Source organism: Agelaius phoeniceus, chromosome 2, assembly GCF_051311805.1.
Source record: "Agelaius phoeniceus isolate bAgePho1 chromosome 2, bAgePho1.hap1, whole genome shotgun sequence".
Classification (NCBI taxonomy): domain Eukaryota; kingdom Metazoa; phylum Chordata; class Aves; order Passeriformes; family Icteridae; genus Agelaius; species Agelaius phoeniceus.
In genome coordinates, this window is record NC_135266.1 from 117,877,643 (window position 1) to 117,899,898 (window position 22,256).

The window sequence follows — 22,256 nt, forward strand, 5'->3', positions numbered from 1 at the left end:
GATGAACCTTGCTTTAGAAACCCCACTCCTAAAGTTCCCTAAGATAGTCTGCTCCTTTCATTCAAGGGCTGGTCATGACTGAGCTGACCAGCCCTAATCCATCACACAGGCCCTCCTTGACCCCAGGGGAGGACACAAGCACTGGACAGAGCGGGATTACAAATCCAGAATAAGACAAGATGACATGCTGGGTGGCATTAGGCTTGCTGCATGCCTGTCTTCCCTCACTGAAAAGGCACAGCAACACCTAAACAGCAAATCCCAAGATTTTCTGCAGGTTCCTGCATTTCTGTCACTGCCTATTTGTATCAGCAACTTCCTATGGCTTGTTTGCTGGGCCTGCTTCAGTATAGCTTAAAATGATTTATACTTCATCAATTATTACTTTCTGCTGCAGAGAATTTTGTAACAAGGTCTGACTTACCCTGCTGCCAAAGGTTTGTTCCATCTTAGTGAAAAATACCCAGTGTTGTTCCAAATTCAGTAAATCCTTGCAAAAATGAGTAGTCAGTGGAATCTGAACATGTTCTGTTTGTTGAACTTGTAAATACTTTACAGAGGTTTTGATGGAGCTTGCAGTGTTTCTGTCTGTAGGGCACACGTTCCTTCTTGACATCAAGGGATGTCTGCTCCCACCAGCATTGAGCTGAAGGGCATTATGGAGTGGTTTGGCAGTAATACCCTCTCTAGAGAGAGTATTAGGGCAGTTTTATCAGTACACCCCTGCTGTACTGCAGTTTCTGAGGACATTGCAGACATGACCTGTGGGCCATGTGGAAGTGCATCTCTCCACCAAGAACAGCAGGCCACATGATCCTTAATGTGATATTGCTGGCTGCAGTAAAGTGGCACCAGCTATTATTGTGGGCTTTGAGTGCCTTTGTGAGGCTCCATGGGCAGCTCTTTCCCTGGAATATGATGAACACAGCATGAGGTAACTGTTATATAAACTACCCTCACCATTTGGGCACTGGGGCTGATCAAAGGCACGAAAGCGTTTTGGCAAGTCTATGGATTTGTGGCAGATACCAGTGCTCTGCATCTCAGGGAGCTGCAGCTCTGTTACATCCTGTACAGTGATTTCTTAGAACAGAGCAGCAGTGACCTCACCCCTCCCTGCCCTGCCTTGGCAGCGGATCTGCAGTGTGCACAGGCAGCTGCTGATGCCTGTGGCTGGAGGAAGCAGCATGGCACCCTGAATTCCAGGGAACTCTTGTTAGAGGGCCCATGCCAGGCTGGCTCTGGCAGCAGACAGCCACTGCCCCATGCTGGTTTGGTATCCCTGCTTGCTCCTGTGGCTGCCTGCTCTGCACAGCATCATGACAGGGCTGCTCGCATGAGGCAGAAGAAAACACAAACAGATGCACAGGAGATGATTCAGCTCAGGTGCAAACAGAAGGTGACTCAGCAGGGGACGGCTGTCTCTATTTACTAAAGATGTAACTCTGTTTCGCTGGTCCCTTCCAGAACTGCCCAATTAAGGAGGAGTTCTTTTTTTGATTTGCAACTCTGTAAAAGGAAAATTGACTGATAAAATTAATCCTGCTGTGCTTTCCTTCCCTTTTAAACTCTTTAGAATGCATTTAATGCTGAAAACGAGTTGGATGCATGTCCTCCTCCCCTGCCCATGGGAGCTGCAGGATCACTGCCATGTGCTGCCAATGTGTGTCACTGCTGCTTGGGAGGGAAGGTTTCCAGGGATGACACAGAGACCCAGCCGCTGCCAGCTCTCTCAGCCTGCAAACAGGAATGCAGCCTGTGCCACCACAGTGGGAAATTTGTGATTTGGTCTCTTGGTATCACTGAGACCTCTTCTGATGGGAAAAAAAACCAAAAATTCCCATAGATTTTGAGCGAGTACCTCAAACTATCAGAATGGTTTATTACAGTTACTCCTGCTAAGAGTGGGGTCACCTGGAGATAACAAACACCCTCCTTTGTGACAGCCTGCTGTGACTTTAAACATCATGAATGCTGTGTACAACCACACAGACTACCCAGAAACAGCGTCAGAAAAGCCCTCCATTAACTGAGTTTTGGAGGTGGATAAGAATTTCCTAAATGCACTGCTGCATTTATTTAAACTGGATGGTTTTAGGTGTTTGGCCTGTGACTGTGCTAAAAGCTGGGCAGGCTGGCCCTGGCAATGTGTTCCTATTTTCTGCAGCTCAGTTCCAAGAGCTCAGCTGGAGTGGGAGCACCAGTGTGAGCAGTGCAGGACTCAGTCCTTCGGCCAGACTGGGAGAGGCTCCACATAACCCTTTGTGTGGAACGCTGCTGCCCTGCTTGTGCTCTGGCTCTGCTGCCACTCCCAGGGAGGCTGCCCTCTAAGAACCAGGATACAGTGCTGGGCCAGTGAATTTGGGGTAGATATGGCCTTAGAGCAGCACTGAAAACACCCCACAAAACCAGACGAGGAGGCTGAGGACAGACTCACACATCTGTGCTGTCCAGTCAAAGCAGTTCTGGAATCTGCTTGTGGCAAGCCAGGGGAACACCTGATCATGTGTGTCACTGCAAGCCAGAGGAAGGGTCCCTAAAGCAGGAGCCCCTACACATGGCTGACAGCTTGGGTGGCACTTGTCAATAGTCAGAGCTCTTTCAGGGCAGGATTATTTACAGACCACGTTCAGGCCCAGGAGAGCAGATCAAGCAGGGCTTAGGAAGACACCTTGTTAGCTGCTTTCCCTGGGCATTGCACTGCCCTGAATGTGCTCAGGAGTGCACCAGTGCCTCAAGTGGGACAGAGTATGGGCTCTGTGTGTTTCCCTGTGCCCTGGGCTCTGCACCAGCGAGGCTGGGGTGGCACGCAGGGCGCCTTGGCCAGCCTCCCCAGGGCCACAGGGAAAAGTGACAAACACCAGCACCAAGCTGGTGACATCCTCCTGTGCTGTGAGGAAGGTGTTCCCATGAAGCTGGCCATGGCTCCAAGCCCAGCAGAGCTGTGGCCTAGATCCAGTGATGCAGATGTTTCTTGCATGTTTATAGCCAAAAAGTTGTGATTTCTCTCCTGTGTAGAACAAAGTACAACTAAGTGTTTTCATTGCTTATGGCTTCATACCTTGTTGTCAAGACTATCCTTTTTGCCCATTGTTCTAGAAAGTACTGGATGAATGCCAAAACCTGAGATCCTGCCAGCTCCTTGTCAATAGTCGGGTTTTTGGGCCTGATCTGTGTCCAGGGACCACTAAATTCCTCCTTGTCTCCTTTAAATGCAAACCTAGTAAGTAATCTTTATCAGGCAAATGTGTTTTTTTGCGCGTTTTGTTGCTTGTTTTGGTTAAAATGCCACTGCACAAGGCTTTGCATAAATCCATGTGAGGTTTTGGGGCTCTTGGACTGATAACAAATTGTTCTTTCCTACTTTACCTTGTCTCTCCATTGTGTTTGCAGCCTCAGGGTGCTTGCTGCCAGGTTAATGACCAGTGCAGTTTGGCAGGGGCAGATGCCAGACATCAGACTGGAAAGGAAAAGTGTAATGGGAATTATTTTCAGTGACATAGCCATGATAGTGTCATATTAGAAAGAGCTGAGCAGCACAACCAGTGGCTTGGGCTAAGGATCCAAATGAAGAAGGTATCCTAGGAAGGAATATGCAAAAAGTAGTTAAGGAGCTGGGCCCAAAGCCTTCAAAGATTCAAAACCACCTCCTGTTTATGGAATAATGGCAGGAGATACATGTGCTGACTTGGTTAGAGGCTGTTACTGTAGAATCACCTGTGCTCTGTGCAGCTGTTCCATGCTGATATGGGAAGGGACAAATCCTGCCTCAAAGGGAATCCACTTTGTAAACACGAGAAAGGGGAAGAATGATTAGGATAATCCCGCTGAGGTTTCCTCGACTGGTGGTTTTTAATCGTTCTCATTGTGGCTGTGGTATGTGAGAACAAGCTCCAGTAGCCCGGGGGCTCAGCTCTTCCCGGTGAAAAAATGCATGAAATTTAAAACTTTCATTATCTGTTTTATTATATCAATAGTTTAATTATTTTTGTACATTGCAATTACCAATAGTAGATTAGTAGTCCATTATTAATAGTAGATGGATTTCAATATCATAGCAGTGTATCTGTGCCATTAGAAATCTCTTTTTGCTTATCAAAAGTGAATTGGGATCCTGCTCATTACTTTCAGAAGCTGCTCAATATTTTTTCCAATGGGAGATGAGCTTCTTTGAGTGTATAGTATTTTCTGTGATGTGAATTTTTGAAAAGCTGGTCAAAAGTGTATTCAACAGCAGCTGGTGCCTCCAGAATCGAGGAGCAGTCCAATTCCAGTGCAAATGACATGATTTCTAGTGGCAGGAAATTTATCTTTGTGGGTAAGATCCCCATATTGTTAGTCTTGGCAGTGGAAAACACCCTTACTCAGGAAATCCCCTCAGGATAACTTCAGGTGTATTTTGCAGTCTCCTTGCCTTCCAGTGGGCACTGAAGCAGTTGCCTGAATCCCGTGGTGTTTCATCTATGTAGAATTCTTGTTGCCATACCTTTGCAGAGGTTTATGTCGGGCCCTTCTCCTTGCCTGCTCCCACTCGGGGTTACACTCCTTCCATAGCCTCTGCAGCACAGCCAGGCAAACTCAGAGTGCAGCTGCAGGCTCCCAGTCACTCCTTGGGCACAGACCCCGGGGTTCTGGCCTGTTCATGTGTGCACAGCATGGCAGGTGCTTCTGTGAAGTCACTACCTGCAGCAGGTCAAGTACTTGCCAAAATGTTTCCAAAAATGTTTTCAAAATCTTTTTCAAAATCACTTTTTACACTTAAGCTCGTGGCTGTTGATGAGCACAAATGGAAAAACCTGGGCTGTTACCAAGACCATGAAGCCATTGTTTTACCTGTTCTGGTCTGGATGGAACAATAGTGTTTCCATTCATGAGTACATTGGGGGTTTTTCTCTCCAGTTCCTGGAGAACCAGCATCCACCCTCCACTCACAGGGACACCACTCACTAAAAATGAGCTCTCCCTTTTCTTCTGCTCAGCTCAGGAATCTCCTTTTCCTGTTTTCACATTTTTGGGGACAAAAAAATTGGAGGAGAATAAACTCTTCTCTGTGACCTTATCTGCAGTAAAAAGGGTTGGCACCACAGCTCAGCCAGAAGGATTTAAGAAGGTGGAGTGCCACCAGCAGAGTGGCTGCTTAGGCCAGGAAGAGCCCTGCTGGCCAGGTGGCAGATTTAGAGGGTACCCTAGGAGGGATAAGCCATAAAGATGAGCTCAGTGCCTCCCCACCTCTGCTGAGGACGCTGCCAGGGAGCCTCTGCCAGCTGAGCAAGGGAGGGGGGGATTGTTCCGGGCTCCTAATTCACTGCACTTTGCCAGCCCAACTTTGAAATGAGCCCTTGTGGGACGGTGCCACCCAGGGAAAGGCAGTGACCTTGGTGGAGCAGTGCAGGTACAGTGAGAGCTCGGAGTGGCTCGGGTGGGGACCCTGTCCTGCCCTTGTGTCCCCTCTTCTGTGCTGCCATTGTCCCTGCCTCGCCCAGCGCTGCCACTGAGCAGGGCCAGGTGACTGAGGCATGTGCAGAGCACAACAGGGTCCCCAGGAGAGACAGAAGGGAAGGGTGAAGCTTCTCGTGCTGGGCAGGAGTGGAAAGGAAGCCAGGAAAGCAGGGAGGCTGCCTCACTGGAAAGGAGATTGGCAAAATGAGGGTTTCTGTTCTGTTCAAGGTGGAGCCACAGGCTCTGGACAGTCACTTGGGCACAATTCATTAGGGAGGAGCACTCTGCTCTTGGCGTTGTGTCTGGCTGTGCAGGTGCCACTGCCACTTGCCTTTGCAGGAAAGCTGTTTCTGTCCTGCTGCTATTTGCTGTTAACAGCCCAGCCACTGAAATCGCCTCACACTATCATGTTGCTGTTTGCTTCTACTTCAGCTGAATACAAAACCAAATCAGCATGTGAGAACCAGGAACTGAAGCTCCACTGTCAGGAATCCAAGTTCCTTATCATCTACTCGGCCACCTATGGCAGATGGGCACACGAGGAGAGCGTCTGCTCAACCCAGGCGGAGCACACACCCCCCTTTGGTATGTCTGGGCACCACTGAGGGGCTTCTCCAGGCTGGAGCACAGAGCACGGGGGGGAGAAACTTCAGCTGCAGGAGCACTGGTGTTCTGAAAGCATCCGTGGTGGCAGAGTGAGAGAGATCATTTCTGAAACTCAAACCAATTGCCCAACATGAGGGAGGAACACAGAGTGAGAAATGCAGCACAATAATGAACTTTAATATAATCAGTTCTTGGTATGGTTAGCATCAAAAACCAGTTCCCTTGCCTGTCCATGTCTTGAATTTAGGCGACATGGAATAAATATCTGCTGTTGGTCTCTCTTCTTCCTCCAGCTTCTGACAATGACCAGCTGACCTGAGTGTCATGATTCTGTGTGTCACTGCTCCTTCTTCTCTGATCCCTGTGTGTGCCAGATAATCCCAATATGAGCTGCAGACTGTACACACCTGAGTGTCATGATTCTGTGTGTCACTGCTCCTTCTTCTCTGATCCCTGTGTGTGCCAGATAATCCCAATATGAGCTGCAGACTGTACACACCTGAGTGTCATGATTCTGTGTGTCACTGCTCCTTCTCTGATCCCTGTGTGTGCCAGATATTCCCAGTATGAGCTGCAGCCTGTACACACCTGAGTGTCATGATTCTGTGTGTCACTGCTCCTTCTCTGATCCCTGTGTGTGCCAGATATTCCCAGTATGAGCTGCAGCCTGTACACACCTGAGTGTCATGATTCTGTGTCTCACTGCTCCTCCTTCACTGATCCCTGTGTGTGCCTCCCTGCATGAGCTGCAGCCTGTACACACCTGAGTGTCATGATTCTGTGTCTCACTGCTCCTTCTTCTCTGATCCCTGTGTGTGCCAGGTGCTCCCTGCATGAGCTGCAGCCTGTACAGGGGTCCCTGGGCCAGGGCCATTGCTTTGGATGCTCTTGTATGAGCACAGCCCAAGGCTGTGGTGGCACACTGGGGAGTTCAATGTCCCTGGGATTTCTCTCTGGCACCAAGTCAGGAATGTCCTGTGTACCTAGGACTAAGCTGAACAGTAGGTTCAGTGGTGGCACCAAGGGCATGAAGGTAACTTTGCACACCATGAGAAGGCCAGCATGAGATGAGTGTGTTGTTCCAACCCCTTGGTACCACACAAGGGCTTGCATGACTGATGCCAGCCCTGTGCAAAGGCTTGACATTGCTCCTAAGAAACTTGCTTTACATTTCCCCTATGAGGAGCATCTCTGAACATCAAGGAGATCAATAATTAATCCTAACAGCCCTTTGTCTGCAAGCCAATGTTTCTATTTCGTTACATAGATGCTATCCTGCCAGCTGTGCTGGGTGTTGATGGGAGCTCCTCGAGGTCGTGGCTGCCTGCTGATGTGTGTGATGGCAGGGACAGACAGCAGCCTTGGGCAGGGACAGACAGCAGCTCTGGGCTGCCACGGATGGGTTCTGAAGCACTGCTGTTCTGTGAACCACCTTGAAATCAGCTGACAGATTTTCAGAGCTTTGCTTCAAAGGGAACCCAGGAAAACAGAACATTTCTTTGGCACAAAGGCTCTTCTCCATACAGGAAATGAATTGTATAACTCCATCTCTGCTGTGGGAGGTATCTGTGTGGCCTTGGGCACTTGCAGGACCCTGAGCCTCCCCCTCCACATTAGCACATTAGTGCCCAGTCATGCAGCTGGTTTCTGAGCCAGTTAAATGGTAAAAGCCAGCTTCTGCAGCTGTCCCAGTGCCTGGCACTGTTAACCCTGCACAGAATCTCCAGCCAGCCACTTTCCTGTTTTACTAAGACTATCAAAAACTTCACAAGAAAATTCTGGGTGTGGTCCTGGAACAGATGGTTCTGCCTAGAGGAATCCACTGTGCCCAGCACCAAAGCAGGAAACCATAGCACTTTGTTCCTGTGAAAATTGCTGCCTTTTCTCACCCATTATCTCTTTTATATTTGTACTAACATGTGCATGAGGAAACAGAAGATTTATTGGTCAGAAAAAATCACAGAACTGTGCCAGAACAGGTTACCATAGAGAGCACCAGGAAGATTCAGGTCAACAAACGCCTCTCAAATAATAAATTACTCTTGTTAATACATGAAAATACTTGAAAGAAGGCTTGGTAGCGGTTGTCTCCAGGTTCAACTCGCAAGCCAGAACACTGCAATATCCCTCCCAGAGATTCCCTGGATGCACACTGCTGCTCAGATGTGTGCTCCCTCGGGCCCCATGGCCAGCAGAGCCCTGAGTTACAGCCCTGCCACGTTCTCATTGCTGGAAGGTGGGGCTCTCCCCAGAACTGCCCTCTCTTTCACCCAGTCCCACTGCTGGAGGCTCCAGAGGGGAGCTGGAGAGTTCAAACTCCTCACAGCTTGCACTGTGCCAAGGCATACCCTGGCCTTGGGCTTTGCCTGGTCTCCTCCTTATTCCCAATGGAATTCAGGGAAGAACAAGGGCTCAGAAAGTCAAGCAAGGGGCATTTTCAAAATCCTGTAGGTTCCTTCCAGTCCAGCCAGGTGTCATGATTTTTTTAATGGAACAGGATTCTGTGATGCTGTGATTACTTTTGTTTGTTTGCTTGGATGTTGCAGCCAATTCCAAGGGCCTCTTACTCACTGACTGATTGAAAAGCTTTTGGTTTCTGTCTCTTAGTAGGAGATGTGCTCTTTGCCTGGTGTGAGCCTGTGCCCTGGGAAGGCCTCTTGAGAGCAGGAGTACCAGCAGTGAAGGTACAAGCAGCTTTAGGCAGACCTGGAAATGTTTCCACACTGCCCTGGCACTTTGGCCATGGGAGCCAGGAACCACATGAATTTTGTGGATGCCAAAGTAAGGATAAAACAGTTTGATTTTGCTTCCACCACAAAGCCCCTTAAGTCAGCTCTCTCTAGGTGCAGATATCAGCTATGGAAAGGTCCTTGCCTGTGTCAGCCCAAGCAAACTGAGAAGATAAATTGGTGCTTCGGGCCCCAGGAGGTGCCAGTGGGAGCCACTGCCCCCCTCTGCCCCAGTGAATGGTGTCAGGACAAAACTCCCTTGAAAGAAGAGGGGTGCAGTGCAGCAGCAGGGTGAGGAGTGACTGCTTGAAGGCAGGAAGAGCCCAGCCACCATTTTTAGAGTCCAAATAGCTTTCCTGTGAGATGAACAGGGAAGATTAGATTGTGCTAGAGCATGCTGAGACACACGTCCCTTCAACCAGTAATGTTTCTTTAGCAGCAGTTCAGGGGTTTGGGGTCTATTTTTGTCACGGCTCACATCTGTGAAAGGTTTGGCAAGTACCCTTGGCCCTCAGGTCCAAAGGGAGCCAAGAACTCCTGGCTGTGCAGGAGCAGGGAGCGTTGTTCCTGTTGTCAGGAGATGGAGATCCAGCCACCCCTGGCCCTTGGTGCTGGGTGGGAAGGACCCCCCACTCTGCACACACATGTGCAAGGGGGACAGAGACACCAAGGTTGGGGTTTTACTTTTGTACTCAAGTGCTGCTGATCACATTGTGTGTTTCTGCTGGAATCAGCAGTTCCATGGCCCTTTTCTGATGCACAGGCAGGACCCTGTGTCCATGCTCTTGCATAAATTACCATATTGTTTCAGCAGCTTTCTTTAGGAGCCTGTAGCCTCAGCTTGCTCCCAGCTCCACAGTTTGCCCTTGTCAGTTCACATCCCCACAGCTGATCTCGGGCTCCACAAAGCACAAGCCATCCTGATTTGGAGGTGTGAAATCTTTGCTTTCAGTTGATTTTAAAAGCGAGCTCCTTATTCTTGTGTGTGTGGGCACAGCCCAGAACACATAAAGCAGTGTAAGGAGCAGTTGGGGATGAAAGCAGCTGGAAGCACTGGGACAGGGTGAGACAGGCACAGGATGCTCCATCAGCTGCAGGTTTTGTGTGGCAGGGTGGCAGGAAAGGGAGGGAAAGCTCCTCCTGTCTGAATTGAGAGCAGCTTTAAGAAAGCAGAAGACAAATTACTTCTCATTAAAGCCTGTGTGATTTATGGCATGTCATTTGCATGCCAAAACTTTGCAAAACAGAGCTAATTAGGGAGCTGAAAGAGCCTTTGCTCCAGAAACAAGGCTTTCTGCTCCAACTGTTAAATAGCTGCAGTCAGACTGGACACTTTATCGGTGCATTAGGAACCTTTCCTGACACCCGTGCCATCCATGGCAGCGTCTGGTACAAAGGATCCACCTCAGCCTCGGTGTGTCACAAGCAGCTCTGGGAGAGAGGCATGGAGAAAGGAGAGTGTTCCCAGGCACACACTGCTGCCTTCTCCACCAGCCCTGGGTGCCACCAGCCCTGGAGCACCCTGGGCAGGTGCCTTTCAGAGGCAGCCTTTGGAAAACCCACGTAGCAGTGTGACAGGGCCCAGGACAGCTGTGCACATCCACAGGCACCGGTCAGAAAGAGGCCACGTGGTGCATTTATGCTCATCTCCCAGTTCATGGTTCCTTTGGGGCCACTCCATGGGATCCCCTGACTCCAAACACAGCCTGCCCTCTCCTCGTTCAGTCACTGCAGCAAGGTGTCTGACCAGGAGGAGGGTGACTCACTCAAGTTAATCCCATCACAGAACTGCTGGGAAGGTAGCAAGGCCACGTGTAAACCAGACAGGATCTTTTATTAAATCACTAAAACCCAAAAGCTTTTCCCAATGCAAGAAGTTGTAAATAAGTTTTTGATGTTGTAACACTGGCAGGTAACGTCTGTCCCGTGCTGCAGAAGAAACAGGCATGGTTTGCATTTACTCACCTGTGACACCAGGCCAGCCTTGGGGGCTCTCCAAAGCTGGCCTGCCAAGGACCTGCAGGCTGCAGTGACTGGCTCCTGAGGTGGAGGAGCCAAATCCAACAGGGACAGAGATGAGAAGAAGCTATTCAGCCCCACAGAAACACGAGCAAAGGCAAAATGAAACACACACCTGCCACATCACTGAATATGCAGAAAACCACCAGCACAGCATCCTCCTGGCTTTATAAGGCACCAAGAGCAGCTCCCAGGGCAGGGAATTCTACAGAAAACATAATTCAGTTTGCCAGTTTGCTTTTGTGCTCCCAGTCTATTAACTTATTAATCAATTGACAACTCCTCCTGATACTCACCAGCTGGTTTTGTATGTGCCTAAGTAAGCCTAAAATATCCATCCAAAAAAATCCTTACTCATCTGGAATTGCCAGGGAGGGAAACTGAAACTGCTGAGTTTAGTTAATCAGAACTATTCAATGCTTTAGGTCAGCCCTTCCCTGCCTTCCAGCACTCTCCTGGGACACACAGGTATTGGGATTTTAGGTCTCAGAAAAGTGAAAGAGCTCTGTCCTAAAATCCATGTCCAAGGCACCCCAGGAGCCCTTTGCCAGACAGATCAGCCCAGTATCTCCTGATGGCTCTGCCCAGGTACAGGACTTATTTAGTACTGTGTCAGGAGTTAACTAAAAATCACACATCTGCCCCATTTTCAAACACTAAATATCAAGAACTCAGTCTCAAACCTTCTCTTCCGTTCAAGCAGATTTGGGGAACCTTTGGAGCATCTCTGCAGACAGTGCTTGTCCTTCCTCTACAGAGGCACACTGAGCTTCTGCAGCTGCAGGTGTCTGGAGGCCATCCTTCCTTGCAGGCACTGTTTTAGTCCCCAGAGAGTGACATTCCAGGCCTGTAGAGCCCCTGGCCTCAGGAGCTGGGAGTGAAACATACCTGTCATGCACAGAAAGCTGCGGTGTGTGGGCTGATGCAAAAAGATTCCAAAGACTATTACTGTCTCCAAACTTGTCCTTTCTGTTTACAAACCAAAACTACAGGGTGTTTTTTGCTTTGTGGCCCGGAGTTTAGCTCATGTGGATACAGAGAACATTTAGAGATGTCCTTTTTTTTTAAAGCAGAGTGTGACTCACACACTTTCCCACTCAAATAATTTCAGCTCCAGTGCAAAACCCATTATTGGAAGCCACATGTTTCCCTGGTTAAATATTGAGCCCATTTTGACCTCTTCATAGTAAACCAAAAGCTACTTTTTAATACCCTGAACTTCCCTGTAACCTGAGCTGTTGCAACACATAAAAACTGATCTCACCTGACTTGAACTGAACTGGGACATCCAGTTGACTCATCTCAGTAAGCCAGGGCTGACTTGCAAGCAGCATTTCATCTCTCTAGGTTTGAGATGGCACAGATGGAGAGCTACAGGGATGTGCTCATTTTTTCCAACACATCCTGAATGGAACATTGAGAGCTTACACTGGGCACCTGTTTGGAGCTTGAGGAGACTTTCTGCACCCTTAGTATGCACCTGTAAGGGAACATGGGAGAGTTACCTTGCTGCAAGTTCACATTTTTCTTGCAGCTGACTTCCTTGCATTGACAGACCTTAATATTTAACCCTGAAGTCCTGCTGAGGCGAGGTTACACCTGAGATCAGGTGCAGATTTAGATCTCTAGTCATGCATCCAGCAGCTCTCATTTCAGATAGCACCAGGGTGCTGTGTATTTACTGTGTGTGTTTTTTCTTTCAGACTGTTTGTCTTACACAGCGCTGGAAGTGTTATCAAAAAGGTGCTATGGGAAGCAGAGGTGCAAAGTCATTGTCACCAGCCGGGACTTTGGGAGTCCGTGCCTGCCTGGAGTGACCAAATCCCTCAATGTCAGCTATGCGTGTGGTAAGAGCAAGTGCACAATCCCTTTCTAGCCCTGTTTCTGCTTGCAGAGACACACACCTGTCCACATGTGGGCACTGAGCCCTCCTCAGTACCCATTTCCCTTTAACACAGGAGGCTTGTGACACAGCCATACAAAACAGGTGAAAAACCCCCTGGGCACAGCAGCACCTCACAGACACTCTGGCATTCAGGGGCTTTTGCTATAAAAATGCAACCAACCATGAAATATCAACTGGGTAGTTCAATATTTTTGAGAAATACTATCAAGATAAGAGTTTGTTCCACAGAGCTCACCTGCAACAGAGCTAGGAAAAATGAACTGGCACTGCCTGGCCTCAGTGCAGGTAAAACAGCCCAGCATAATTGGAGCACTGTGCACAAGGCCAGTCCTGAAACCTGACTCATGTGAGTTCATCCACAGCTTCTCCCTCACAGAGGGGTTTCCTTTCTCATGGAAGGGGAAGTGAGGGTTTATGAACAGTAAAGGTTTGAGTTACACATCCCTTGCAGGACTGAAGAGTGCTTCAGCTCATTCCTCAAACAAGAGGCAAGCTTTCCATAGATTGTTTGCTATAGATTAATATACTTTCATAAGAGGCAAGCAGAATTCCCTAAAACACTCCACTAGGAGCAGCTCCACAGGTCCATCCTGCAGAGTCCTTTGGCTGCATCCCTAGTGAGCAGTGCTCAAAGGGCACAGTTACCTGAGACATGCTTTGAAGAACAGCAGTGTAAGATTGATGGCCACATCACCTCTACCTGAGGATCAGAGCAAAATGAGCCCCAGGAGAGTCTCAGTGTCCCCAGGAATTGGTTTGTGAGCTGTGGAAGGTGGTGCAGGAATTCAGCTTCCTATTACTGGAGAGATCTGGGAATCTGCCATTGGACCAATACATTATATTATAGTGCAGCTGCCTTTATGAATGAGCTAATGCAATTCTCTCTAATTAGCATGAGCATAATCACAAGAAGTCACTCCTCTTTGCACGTCTGTGTCCCAGAACAGCAGAGTGAGTTTGTTTGTGAGTTTGTTGTCCCTGGAATCATGCATTCTGTTATTTAGGGATGTGGCTTTGCAAGAACACGTGGGTAACAAATAGAGTTCTTTTGTGCTGCTGGCACATTTGGAAGAGTTTTCTCCTGCCAAATCTCACTGGGCTGTGCAGTCTGAAGCATTAGCCAATGATTTGCTGATCCGATTATTTTACAGATTGTCTAAAGAACACAGGAAGAATATTCCAGAATGGCAGTTGGCATTCATTCTCCTCACTAGAGGATGCCTGCTAATCTGATGCTTCCCAAGACAATGCAAACAGATCTCCCCCTGTAGTGACAGGAACTCAGCAGAGCAGAGCAGTTTTGTTCTCAGGGCTGTGCCACACTTCAGAGTATTCCTACCCTGGTCAGGGGTGTGCAAAAACCCCACACTGCCCACCCAGGGCTCAGCAGCTGTTCAGGGGGAGCATGTCTGGCTGCACCCTTACACTGGCACTTCATTCCTGACACTAAAAACATGACAGCAGCTGGGAGCTGCTGCTTCACTGTAGACTCAGTGCCCCCAGAGCTCTGCTCAGCATCATCCCCTGTCTGCTCCAGCTGGGACCTCCTGGCTCCCGCTGAGCCTGCCCTTCAGGATCAGGGAACCCTGTGCAGGATCAGGGAACCCTGTGCAGGATCAGGGAACCCTCTCTGGGGAAACAGCCCTGTGCTGTGGATCAGGGAATCCTGTGGAGGATCAGGGAACCCTCTCTCAGGAAACAAGGCTCCCTCAGCCCCGTGGTGTGGATCAGGGAACCCTCTCTCAGGAAACAAGGCTCCCTCAGCCCCGTGGTGTTTGGCACTCCCTGGATGCCAGAGTCCCTTTGTGGGCTGCCTTTGGCAGCCTGCAGGAGGTGACTGACTCCTACATGCCAAAGCAGTGCTGGCACAAGTTGTAATACAGATGTGATTGTCTTAATTATTAATAAAAATTCCTATCCTGGTCCCAGCTGTTCTGTTCAGTGACCTGATGTAGCCTGTAGCAGTCAAAGTCCTTGCATCTGGAAGGCACCACAATGAACACAAGCAATGCAAGCAGCCAGGGGCTCTTGCATTCAGGATGTCCACACCATCCTGAATTAAACATTCCCCTGCAATAAATATTTGAATGCATAGGGGGAAAGAGCAAGTGAAGCCCTGGGGAGCTCCCCCTGGGAGGAGGAACATCAGCCCAGGTGGAGGAGTCCCAGGCCACAACAGGAGCTTTGCCCTGGAGCAGGGGCATCCTCCCAGGGTGTTGTTCAGAACAGGCAGGCCTGCAAATGCAGACTGCAGGCTGGAAACAATCCTGCTCCTGTCTGCCCCACGTGCCAAGGAAAGTATTCTGCTGCTGGAAAACAGCTACAAGTACCACGAGGTACAGGACAAAATAGAAATGAGCTTACTCACCCCTGTATCTGTTGGCCTTCCGCTGCAAACAGGAGCGAGGGCTCCCAGAAGGATTCCTTCATCAGGAAAGGAAACAGCTCTGACTTTGAGCCCACACAGAAAGAAAAGTTCTGCTCAGAAAGAAGTGCTATTTTTAGTTGTTTTCCAAGAGAAAACTATGCTAAGCTGCAAACCTCAGTCTCCTCTGCTCATTTAACTCTCTCAACACTATTTCTTGGCAAGTGTTCCTCTGTGGGATAGAGGTGAGTGTCACACTTGACATTTCTCCGTTTTACCCCCCGTCAGTCTGAAAATCAGTCAATCAATCAATCAATCCATCAATCAATCTGCCTTCCCATAGCACAGTACCAAGGTCTGGGTGGCTGAAGGGGCCACTCATCCATTACAGAACATGTGAACTCTCAATGCCTGTACAATGCACCTGCTTGTAGTTCTTTTAATTACTTGAAGCAAGACTGAACACTTACCAAGGGAATAAAATAATGAAATGAGAAAGATGCAGCTCATGGACTCCCATTCTGCCCACCTTCCTCAGCAACTGTCCATCTCAGAGCTTCACAGATGACATCACACAAGCCTTCACCATTTGTCTTAGAATGACAGGGAATTATCCTCCTCCAAACCCAGTGTCCAGATGCGGCTTAGCACCTGGCTGTAGCCCAGTTCATGCTGAATTTAGAGGCCAGTTCTGTCTCCATCCACTGGCTGGCACACCCCTGAGGGGCTGTCTGGAGATGCACTGATGTTCCTGGAGCAGGCGGGGTGCCAGTGCAGTCACAGCCCAGAGCTGCCCTGGCTTCACATGAACCACACGGTCCTTAATGCTGGAAAAGAGCTCCAGGAGCGAGTCCAGCCCTCAATACCGCTGTCAGAAACCCAGTTAACAAACCCAGGGTGAGCAGTGGGATTCATAATTCCCTGGGCAGAGGGCTCTCAAAACTCACAGAACACACTTGACCTTTTGTCTCTGCAGTTCCCAAGTTTATCCTCACGGCAGTCAACCCCCTGGTCCCTGATAACAAGTCCTCCATCAACCAGAACGATGGTAGGTACCAGCACAGACACGGGGGTTGGGATGGAGCAGTGCAAGCCCTGCTGAAAGAGCAGAGGACAGCCTGGGAGTGGGGTGTGAGCACAGTCCTGCAGCCAGCAAAGCTGCAGAAGAGTGACCTGCCCAGAGCCAGCGTGCTGGGGAGAGTGGAAGTGAAACTGGAGCTGTTTCAGGGTGGGTGGAGAGTCTTTCACAAGTTATACCAACACCAGCTCTTCTCCCAGGCCACAAAGTTAAGGATGAGCCTGATGCGTGCCCCCAGTAACAGGAGCACATGGCCTGGTTGGGCTGGGAAGGCCACTGGAGAACTCTGAAGCTTCATGAAGTAAAATTATTTCAGAAACCCCAGTGGGAATAGGCACAAGGGGTTTCACTTGGCAACAGACTCTAGAAAATGGCAAATTCATTTAAAAGATGTTTGATATTTTCAATGATTTGTTATTTCTACTTTATTTAGCTTACCAGCCGTTGTTTGGTCTAGTGTTCTGCAGCTCCTTCAGCACAGCACTGGCCTGCCTGCGTCTTGGGTGGATTTGTTAGCTGGGAAGTTACTGGCTTTACAAAATATCAGTTTAGTATCTTCATGGAATTTGCTTTACCTCCTTGTGTCACAGGTGTCGACCTCGATCCAAGGGAATCGAGACTCCCAAAGAAGGATGGAACTATTGTTAGCTCCAACTACTTGGCTACTTTTGCATACATCAGAGGTAGGAAAATGAGGCTCAGATTGTTTGGCTCACTAGATTGTGCCATTGTGGGAAAAGGGGGGATCAACTCCAAAGGTTACAAGTAATCCCATGTTTATGGTAATGATATTATTACAATATAATCACAATCTTGTGGATGAGACAATCCCAGCATAGTTGATAATCAGGGAATATTCCTTGCCTTGAAGGAATCAAACTCTCTTAACAACTGCAGCAAAGATATTTTTAAATGTTCCATGGGGACTGCTGGTTGTTCAGTACTTTTGAAAACCCGGCCCTGGCCTGTGAGAGCACTGGAGCCATCCATCTTGGGAAAGGCTGGGTTGCATACTTACATGGATCATCAAGGATAACAAAAACAGGAAAAAGCCATCCCAAAGCCAGCCTTCTCTGCCGTGAGACGAAGCGGGTTCTGTGACTTAGCAACACCAAAGTGCAAAGGAAGAGAAGTGCTCCCTCCTCAGCCTGGCCTGGAGATGCTGCCGAGGCCCTGCAGAGCCCAGAGTCACTCTGCTCATGGCCCTGTTTGTGAGGGCAGCGTGGCTGGAAACGCCAAGCAAGGTGTGCAGAGCTCTGGCAGCTGGCTGACAACAGCACTGAGCTGCTCATGGAGGGCTGGGGCCGTGCTGTCATTGACAGTGCTATAACCAGAATGGATCTTTGCCCAGCAGCCGGAGAGGCAGGGCTGGGCTGTGAGTGTCAGCAGGTTTGGGTGCCCTGTGGCTACGCAACACCTGGGGATGGCTGCTGGGGTTTGTAAGCAGCCTGGGCAGCTGGCACAGTGATTAAGGCCTGGCTCTCTTGCCTGCAGATCACCCTGAAAGGCTCGCTCTGCTCTTCGTGTCCAGCGTTTGCGTGGGGCTGATCTTCACGCTGTGTGCCTTAGTGATCTGCGTGCTGTGTCCCGGTGACATCCGCAGACTGCACGGGAAGAGGGAGCAGCTGGTGCCTCACAGTGCCAGAGCCCACAGGAGCGCTGAGCAGGAGCAGGAGCAGGAGGAGGGGGAGGACTCCTCCCTTTCAAACAGCCAGGATGAAGCAGACGGACTGTACAGACCTCCTTTCTCAGGGTATAACTCAGCAGAGGCAGCGGAACTGGCCGAAAGGATTGAGCGCAGGGAGCAGATCATACAGGAAATCTGGATGAACAGTGGCTTGGATATCACACCCCCTAGAAACATCAACACATTTTATATTAATGAACAATAAATGGCTTATTTTGGATGACACTCTACCCCTTTTTAAAAAAACAAAATGTACCTTCTGTGAAGGAACATTCGTATCAGTGAATATAATTATTTGTAAAATAAAAAGAAATATATACAATAAAAAGAGGGTTTCATACCCTTGACTGTCAAGAAATCCTTCTGTGAAAAACACTCTGCAGTTGTAACTAATGGTAGAGATTACTTTTCACTGTAATCTGCAGTTTCACTGTAACTGCCAAGTGCATGTTCAGGAATATTAACAAAGGTGGAAAATATTTAATCAGATGTATTGAACCATCAGAACAGACCTGCCCAAGATGTGCTCCTGCTGCTACCTGTGCTGGCCAATCTGTGAAGGACAAGTTTCAAAATGGCTGCTGCTCTCATAAAGGACTCCTGAAGTTGCCACTGTGGAGAATACTTCACTTACGGGAAACGCTGGGTTCATTTTTGTGATCCTAAAGCAGGGTCAGGGCCAGCACTTCAACGCAGGTCATATTCTCAGGATTTTTTATCAGTTCACAATCTTCACTTGAAAATTGTTAGACTAGTCAGATTTGGTTTCAGTTGGAGAGAAAATTAAATCAGTAATGAGTCTAAGCTGAAACCAGAACGGCCTTCCTGTCTTAAAAATGTCTCCAATATTTTTGCTGCAGCCCACAGGGAATTAACTGAACAAAAGGAGGAAACATGTCACTTCCTACTGGTAATACTTCATGGGTTCACTGTGCTTCCCCACTTAGATGCCGTGTGCCCAGGTAGAGCGTAGCATGGAACCCTTGGAAAGAACACCGTGACGTGGCTCGCCATTTCCTGCTGATACAAAGTCAAATTAATCCTGGAAAAACTTTAAAGGGAGGAAGGGACCTTGCTCAGATGACTAAGGCACAATCCTGTGCTCCACTGGAAAAATCCCACCAGCAAGTAGCATCCTATCAGCGGAAGGAAGAGAGGCTGAGGAGCTGGGCCGAGGGCTGAGGTCACCAGAGCACGGGGAGGCAGCGGCAGAGGCCGGCACAGCCCAAGACCCTGGCTGCAATCCTGCTGCTCCCCCCTGTCAGCAGGAGGCTGCCACAGCCTGTGCTGTGCACAACACCGATCGCTGGGTTCAGCTCTGACAAGCCCCTGCCTCGGTCCTGAGGGTGGAACAAGGCGAGTTGGCCTTTGGGGAGGGCCCTGGGCCAGATCCGGGTCCTTCCTCCCGACTCATGGGGCAGGTGCCACCCACATCCCAGTCAGGTACAGAGGGACTGATCTACATCCAGCAACTCCTCCTGCTGACAAACTATGCTAGGGACAAAAACTCATGGGGCAGGTGCCACCATGTCCCAGTCAGGTACAGAGGGACTGATCTACATCCAGCAACTCCTCCTGCTGACAAACCATGCTAGGGACAAAAACCTGATCCTCACCCTTTTATGGAGCAGGCTGGGCTCTGGCCTGCAGGGCTGAGGGCAGGGGCTCCAGGGGCTCCCCAAAACTCTTGAGTCCTGGTGAAACTCCCTTCTGGAGAGCCTGGGGCCCACAGCCCAGCTGATCTTTTCTGGAAGTTATCTGGCTGGCAGTTAATAGTCACTAAAATCTGTGCATTTTCTTGCCTCATTTTTTATTGGGAAGCCTCAGTGAGGTTACAGCCCATAAGCAGACATCCTAACAAAAGCTGGGAGTTACCTTTCCTTCAGACTTCACTGTACTCAAGACAAGGTAAAGTCAGCATGCCAGCTGGAGAACACCTGGTCCAGCCACAGATGGGACTCCACAACCTTTCTGGGCACCTGTGCCAGTGCTCGGCCACCCCCACAGTGACAGTGCTCCCTGAGCTTCAGAGGGACCCTCTGTGTCTCCCTTTGTGTCCATTGCTTTGCTCCTGCCACTGGGCACACAGGTGCTTCCCCCTCTTTGCTCCCTTCATCCACCCGGTACCTCCCATTGGGATTCCCAGCTCAAACCTGGGTCTCCACTCCTGGTAACAAACTGCAGTGGCAGCACATCAGCAGAAACCAGGAGTCAGCCCCTTCCTTGGGCCAAAACATTTCGCTTTTCCCAACTCCCAGTCCTCTCCTTGCTTTTCCAACCTTGCAGGAAAGACATTTTACACTGAAATAGGGATTTAACAATGAAATAGGGATTTAACTGATGACCTGATCCCCTCCTGACTTACCTCCCTGCCTGCCACCACTCACCAGCAGGCAGACAGACAGAAATTCCTCCAGGTGCCAGAGAGGCAGCTGCTTCCCAAGATGGAGCATTTCACAGACACTGGGAATGTGTTTTGAAGGAAAACAAGTGCAGTGCTTAATAATGCATGCCTGTTGAAATGGACCCTCAAACAGAGTGACAGACCCTGTCCAAACCCCAGCACCAGGAGCAACTCAGCAGGGCAGGGAAGCAGCCTCTGCTCCAGGCTGGGAGGTCAAGCTTCACTCAGGATCTGGTCCTTTGCCTGAACTATTTCTAGTTTTGCATTCAAGTTGCTATTTTATTCTTTTTGCATGAACTTTCCAAGTTGGGGAAAGCTGTCAATTAGTGGTTCGCCTCATTTCCAAATCCTCCTCACTGTTTGCAGCAGTCTGAGGGTCAGAATGAAGATAAACATAGAAAAACCTGATAAACAGACATGGAATTTTTTGGCTCTTTCTGAAACAACACCCAAAGTATCCAGCAGACAAAACAGAAGACGAATGAGGTGTGCACTTCTCTGTCCCAGGCCTAAAAAGCAGCAGCTGCAGTGCCCCAGCTGGAAGCTCTCCAGGCTGAGTATCCACAGGGAGGGTGCCGTAGGCAGCAGCAATGCCAGGGAAGGACACTCAGGGCTGGCTGTGGGATGGAGCTCCAGCAGCAATGTCCCTGCAATTCCCCACAAGAGCAGCCTAAGGACAAAGCACTGCAAAGGAGAGCCAGCAAGGTGTTTGGACTGACTGGTTTGTGCCCCATGCACAGCTGTGGCCGTGACAACATCTGGAAATTCTATGCCCCAGCACCAACATCTGAACTCGCTGCTGTGGCTGTTTGAACTCCCCACTCCTGCCATGGGATCAGCCTCCAGTGGTCACCAGGAACGCTGGGTGAGGTTGCAGGAAGCAACAAATAAATCCTTCCGAATCCTGGCTGAGGCAGAGAATGGAGCAACGTGGGACAGCAACACCGTGAAAAGGAGAGAAGGAATGAAACAGGCGTGGAAAGCGTTTCCATTCATCGGGATGGAGATATGGCCACAAAACAAACATTTTAACAATGTTCTGCTGTGTGTCTCCTTGGAGAGAGAATGGATTTCCCCCGTGGAAGGGCATGGCTACTCTCAACTCCCAGAAATAATGGTTTACAAGAAAGACCAAACTCTGCTTTTGCAAAGCTGAAAACGTGCAACGTGTGGTGTTTCTCTTTCATTATCTCCTTGGACAGTTAAATACCCACAGGCTTTCCTCGGTTCCAGTTCTCCTCAGTCCTTTTCCAGTGAGTTCATTCACTTTCAGCCACAATGAAAGAATCCAGCAGATCCACGGACACTGTTGTGAGAACTCCAGAAAGGATCAATGCTATGGAAAGTTTGCTCAGCTAAAGAAAAAACCAGCACCAATTACAGCAGAGAACAGCAGTCAGAGGAGAGCAGAATCCGTGCTAAATGTTTCCTATGCCTGCTTTGCCCTTGCTTTCAGAGAGGAAATGAGAATATTATAAGCTCCAGGACATTGATTTTCCTCTTAGGAAGTTGAAGAACAAAGTGTTTTTTTTCAAGAACCTTTTTTGCCATGTGAAATAATTCCAAATAAATTTTAAATTAAAAGTACTTGAAGTTTTTCAACTCAGAAATGCTGATTTTTCTTTTTGTAAAAAGTCATGTTTCTGTAAAGTTGAGATTCAAGAAAAATTACCAGACACCAAACTTCCCTGAAAGTAAAAAAATCAGTGATTGAAGTAAAAGCACCATGAGTAGTTCAGTGAATGGCATTCATTACCTGTTCTGCATCCAATCTTCAAGCTGCAAGTTCAGCAAACACTTGGCTTTCACCTTGATTGGGTCTCTTCAACCATACTAATACAGACAATGATGATGATTTTTTACTTCCATCCTAAAAGACCTGGTCCTATTAAACTCGGGTTTATCCAAGCTACCTGCAAATGATGCTTATTTTTGTACACAATTTACTGTCAACCTCTATATACCAGCAAGAAAAACTAAACCCAAAGAATGAAAATGAAGCATTCCATGAGGATGTCACTAG

General features: G+C 48.9%; 1 protein-coding gene and 1 long non-coding RNA gene across 2 annotated transcripts in view; one reads left to right on the forward strand and one right to left on the reverse strand.

The window, feature by feature from the left end:
* The window catches only part of EVA1C (eva-1 homolog C), a 31,933-nt gene extending 13,879 nt beyond the window's left edge, over positions 1–18,054 (forward strand). The window contains exons 3-8 of the mRNA XM_054655099.2: positions 3,100–3,223; positions 5,872–6,024; positions 12,497–12,640; positions 16,041–16,112; positions 16,733–16,825; positions 17,637–18,054. Of these exons, the coding sequence (XP_054511074.2) occupies positions 3,100–3,223; positions 5,872–6,024; positions 12,497–12,640; positions 16,041–16,112; positions 16,733–16,825; positions 17,637–18,034 (984 nt within the window). The 3' untranslated portion in view covers positions 18,035–18,054. The remainder of the gene's footprint in view (positions 1–3,099; positions 3,224–5,871; positions 6,025–12,496; positions 12,641–16,040; positions 16,113–16,732; positions 16,826–17,636) is intronic.
* LOC143693431 (uncharacterized) lies at positions 3,949–11,830 on the reverse strand. The gene is made up of 2 exons (XR_013181120.1): positions 6,545–11,830; positions 3,949–6,360 (listed from the first exon to the last, which is right to left on the reverse strand). It is a non-coding gene; the product is annotated as an uncharacterized LOC143693431 (long non-coding RNA).
* Positions 18,055–22,256: the final 4,202 nt, after the last annotated feature.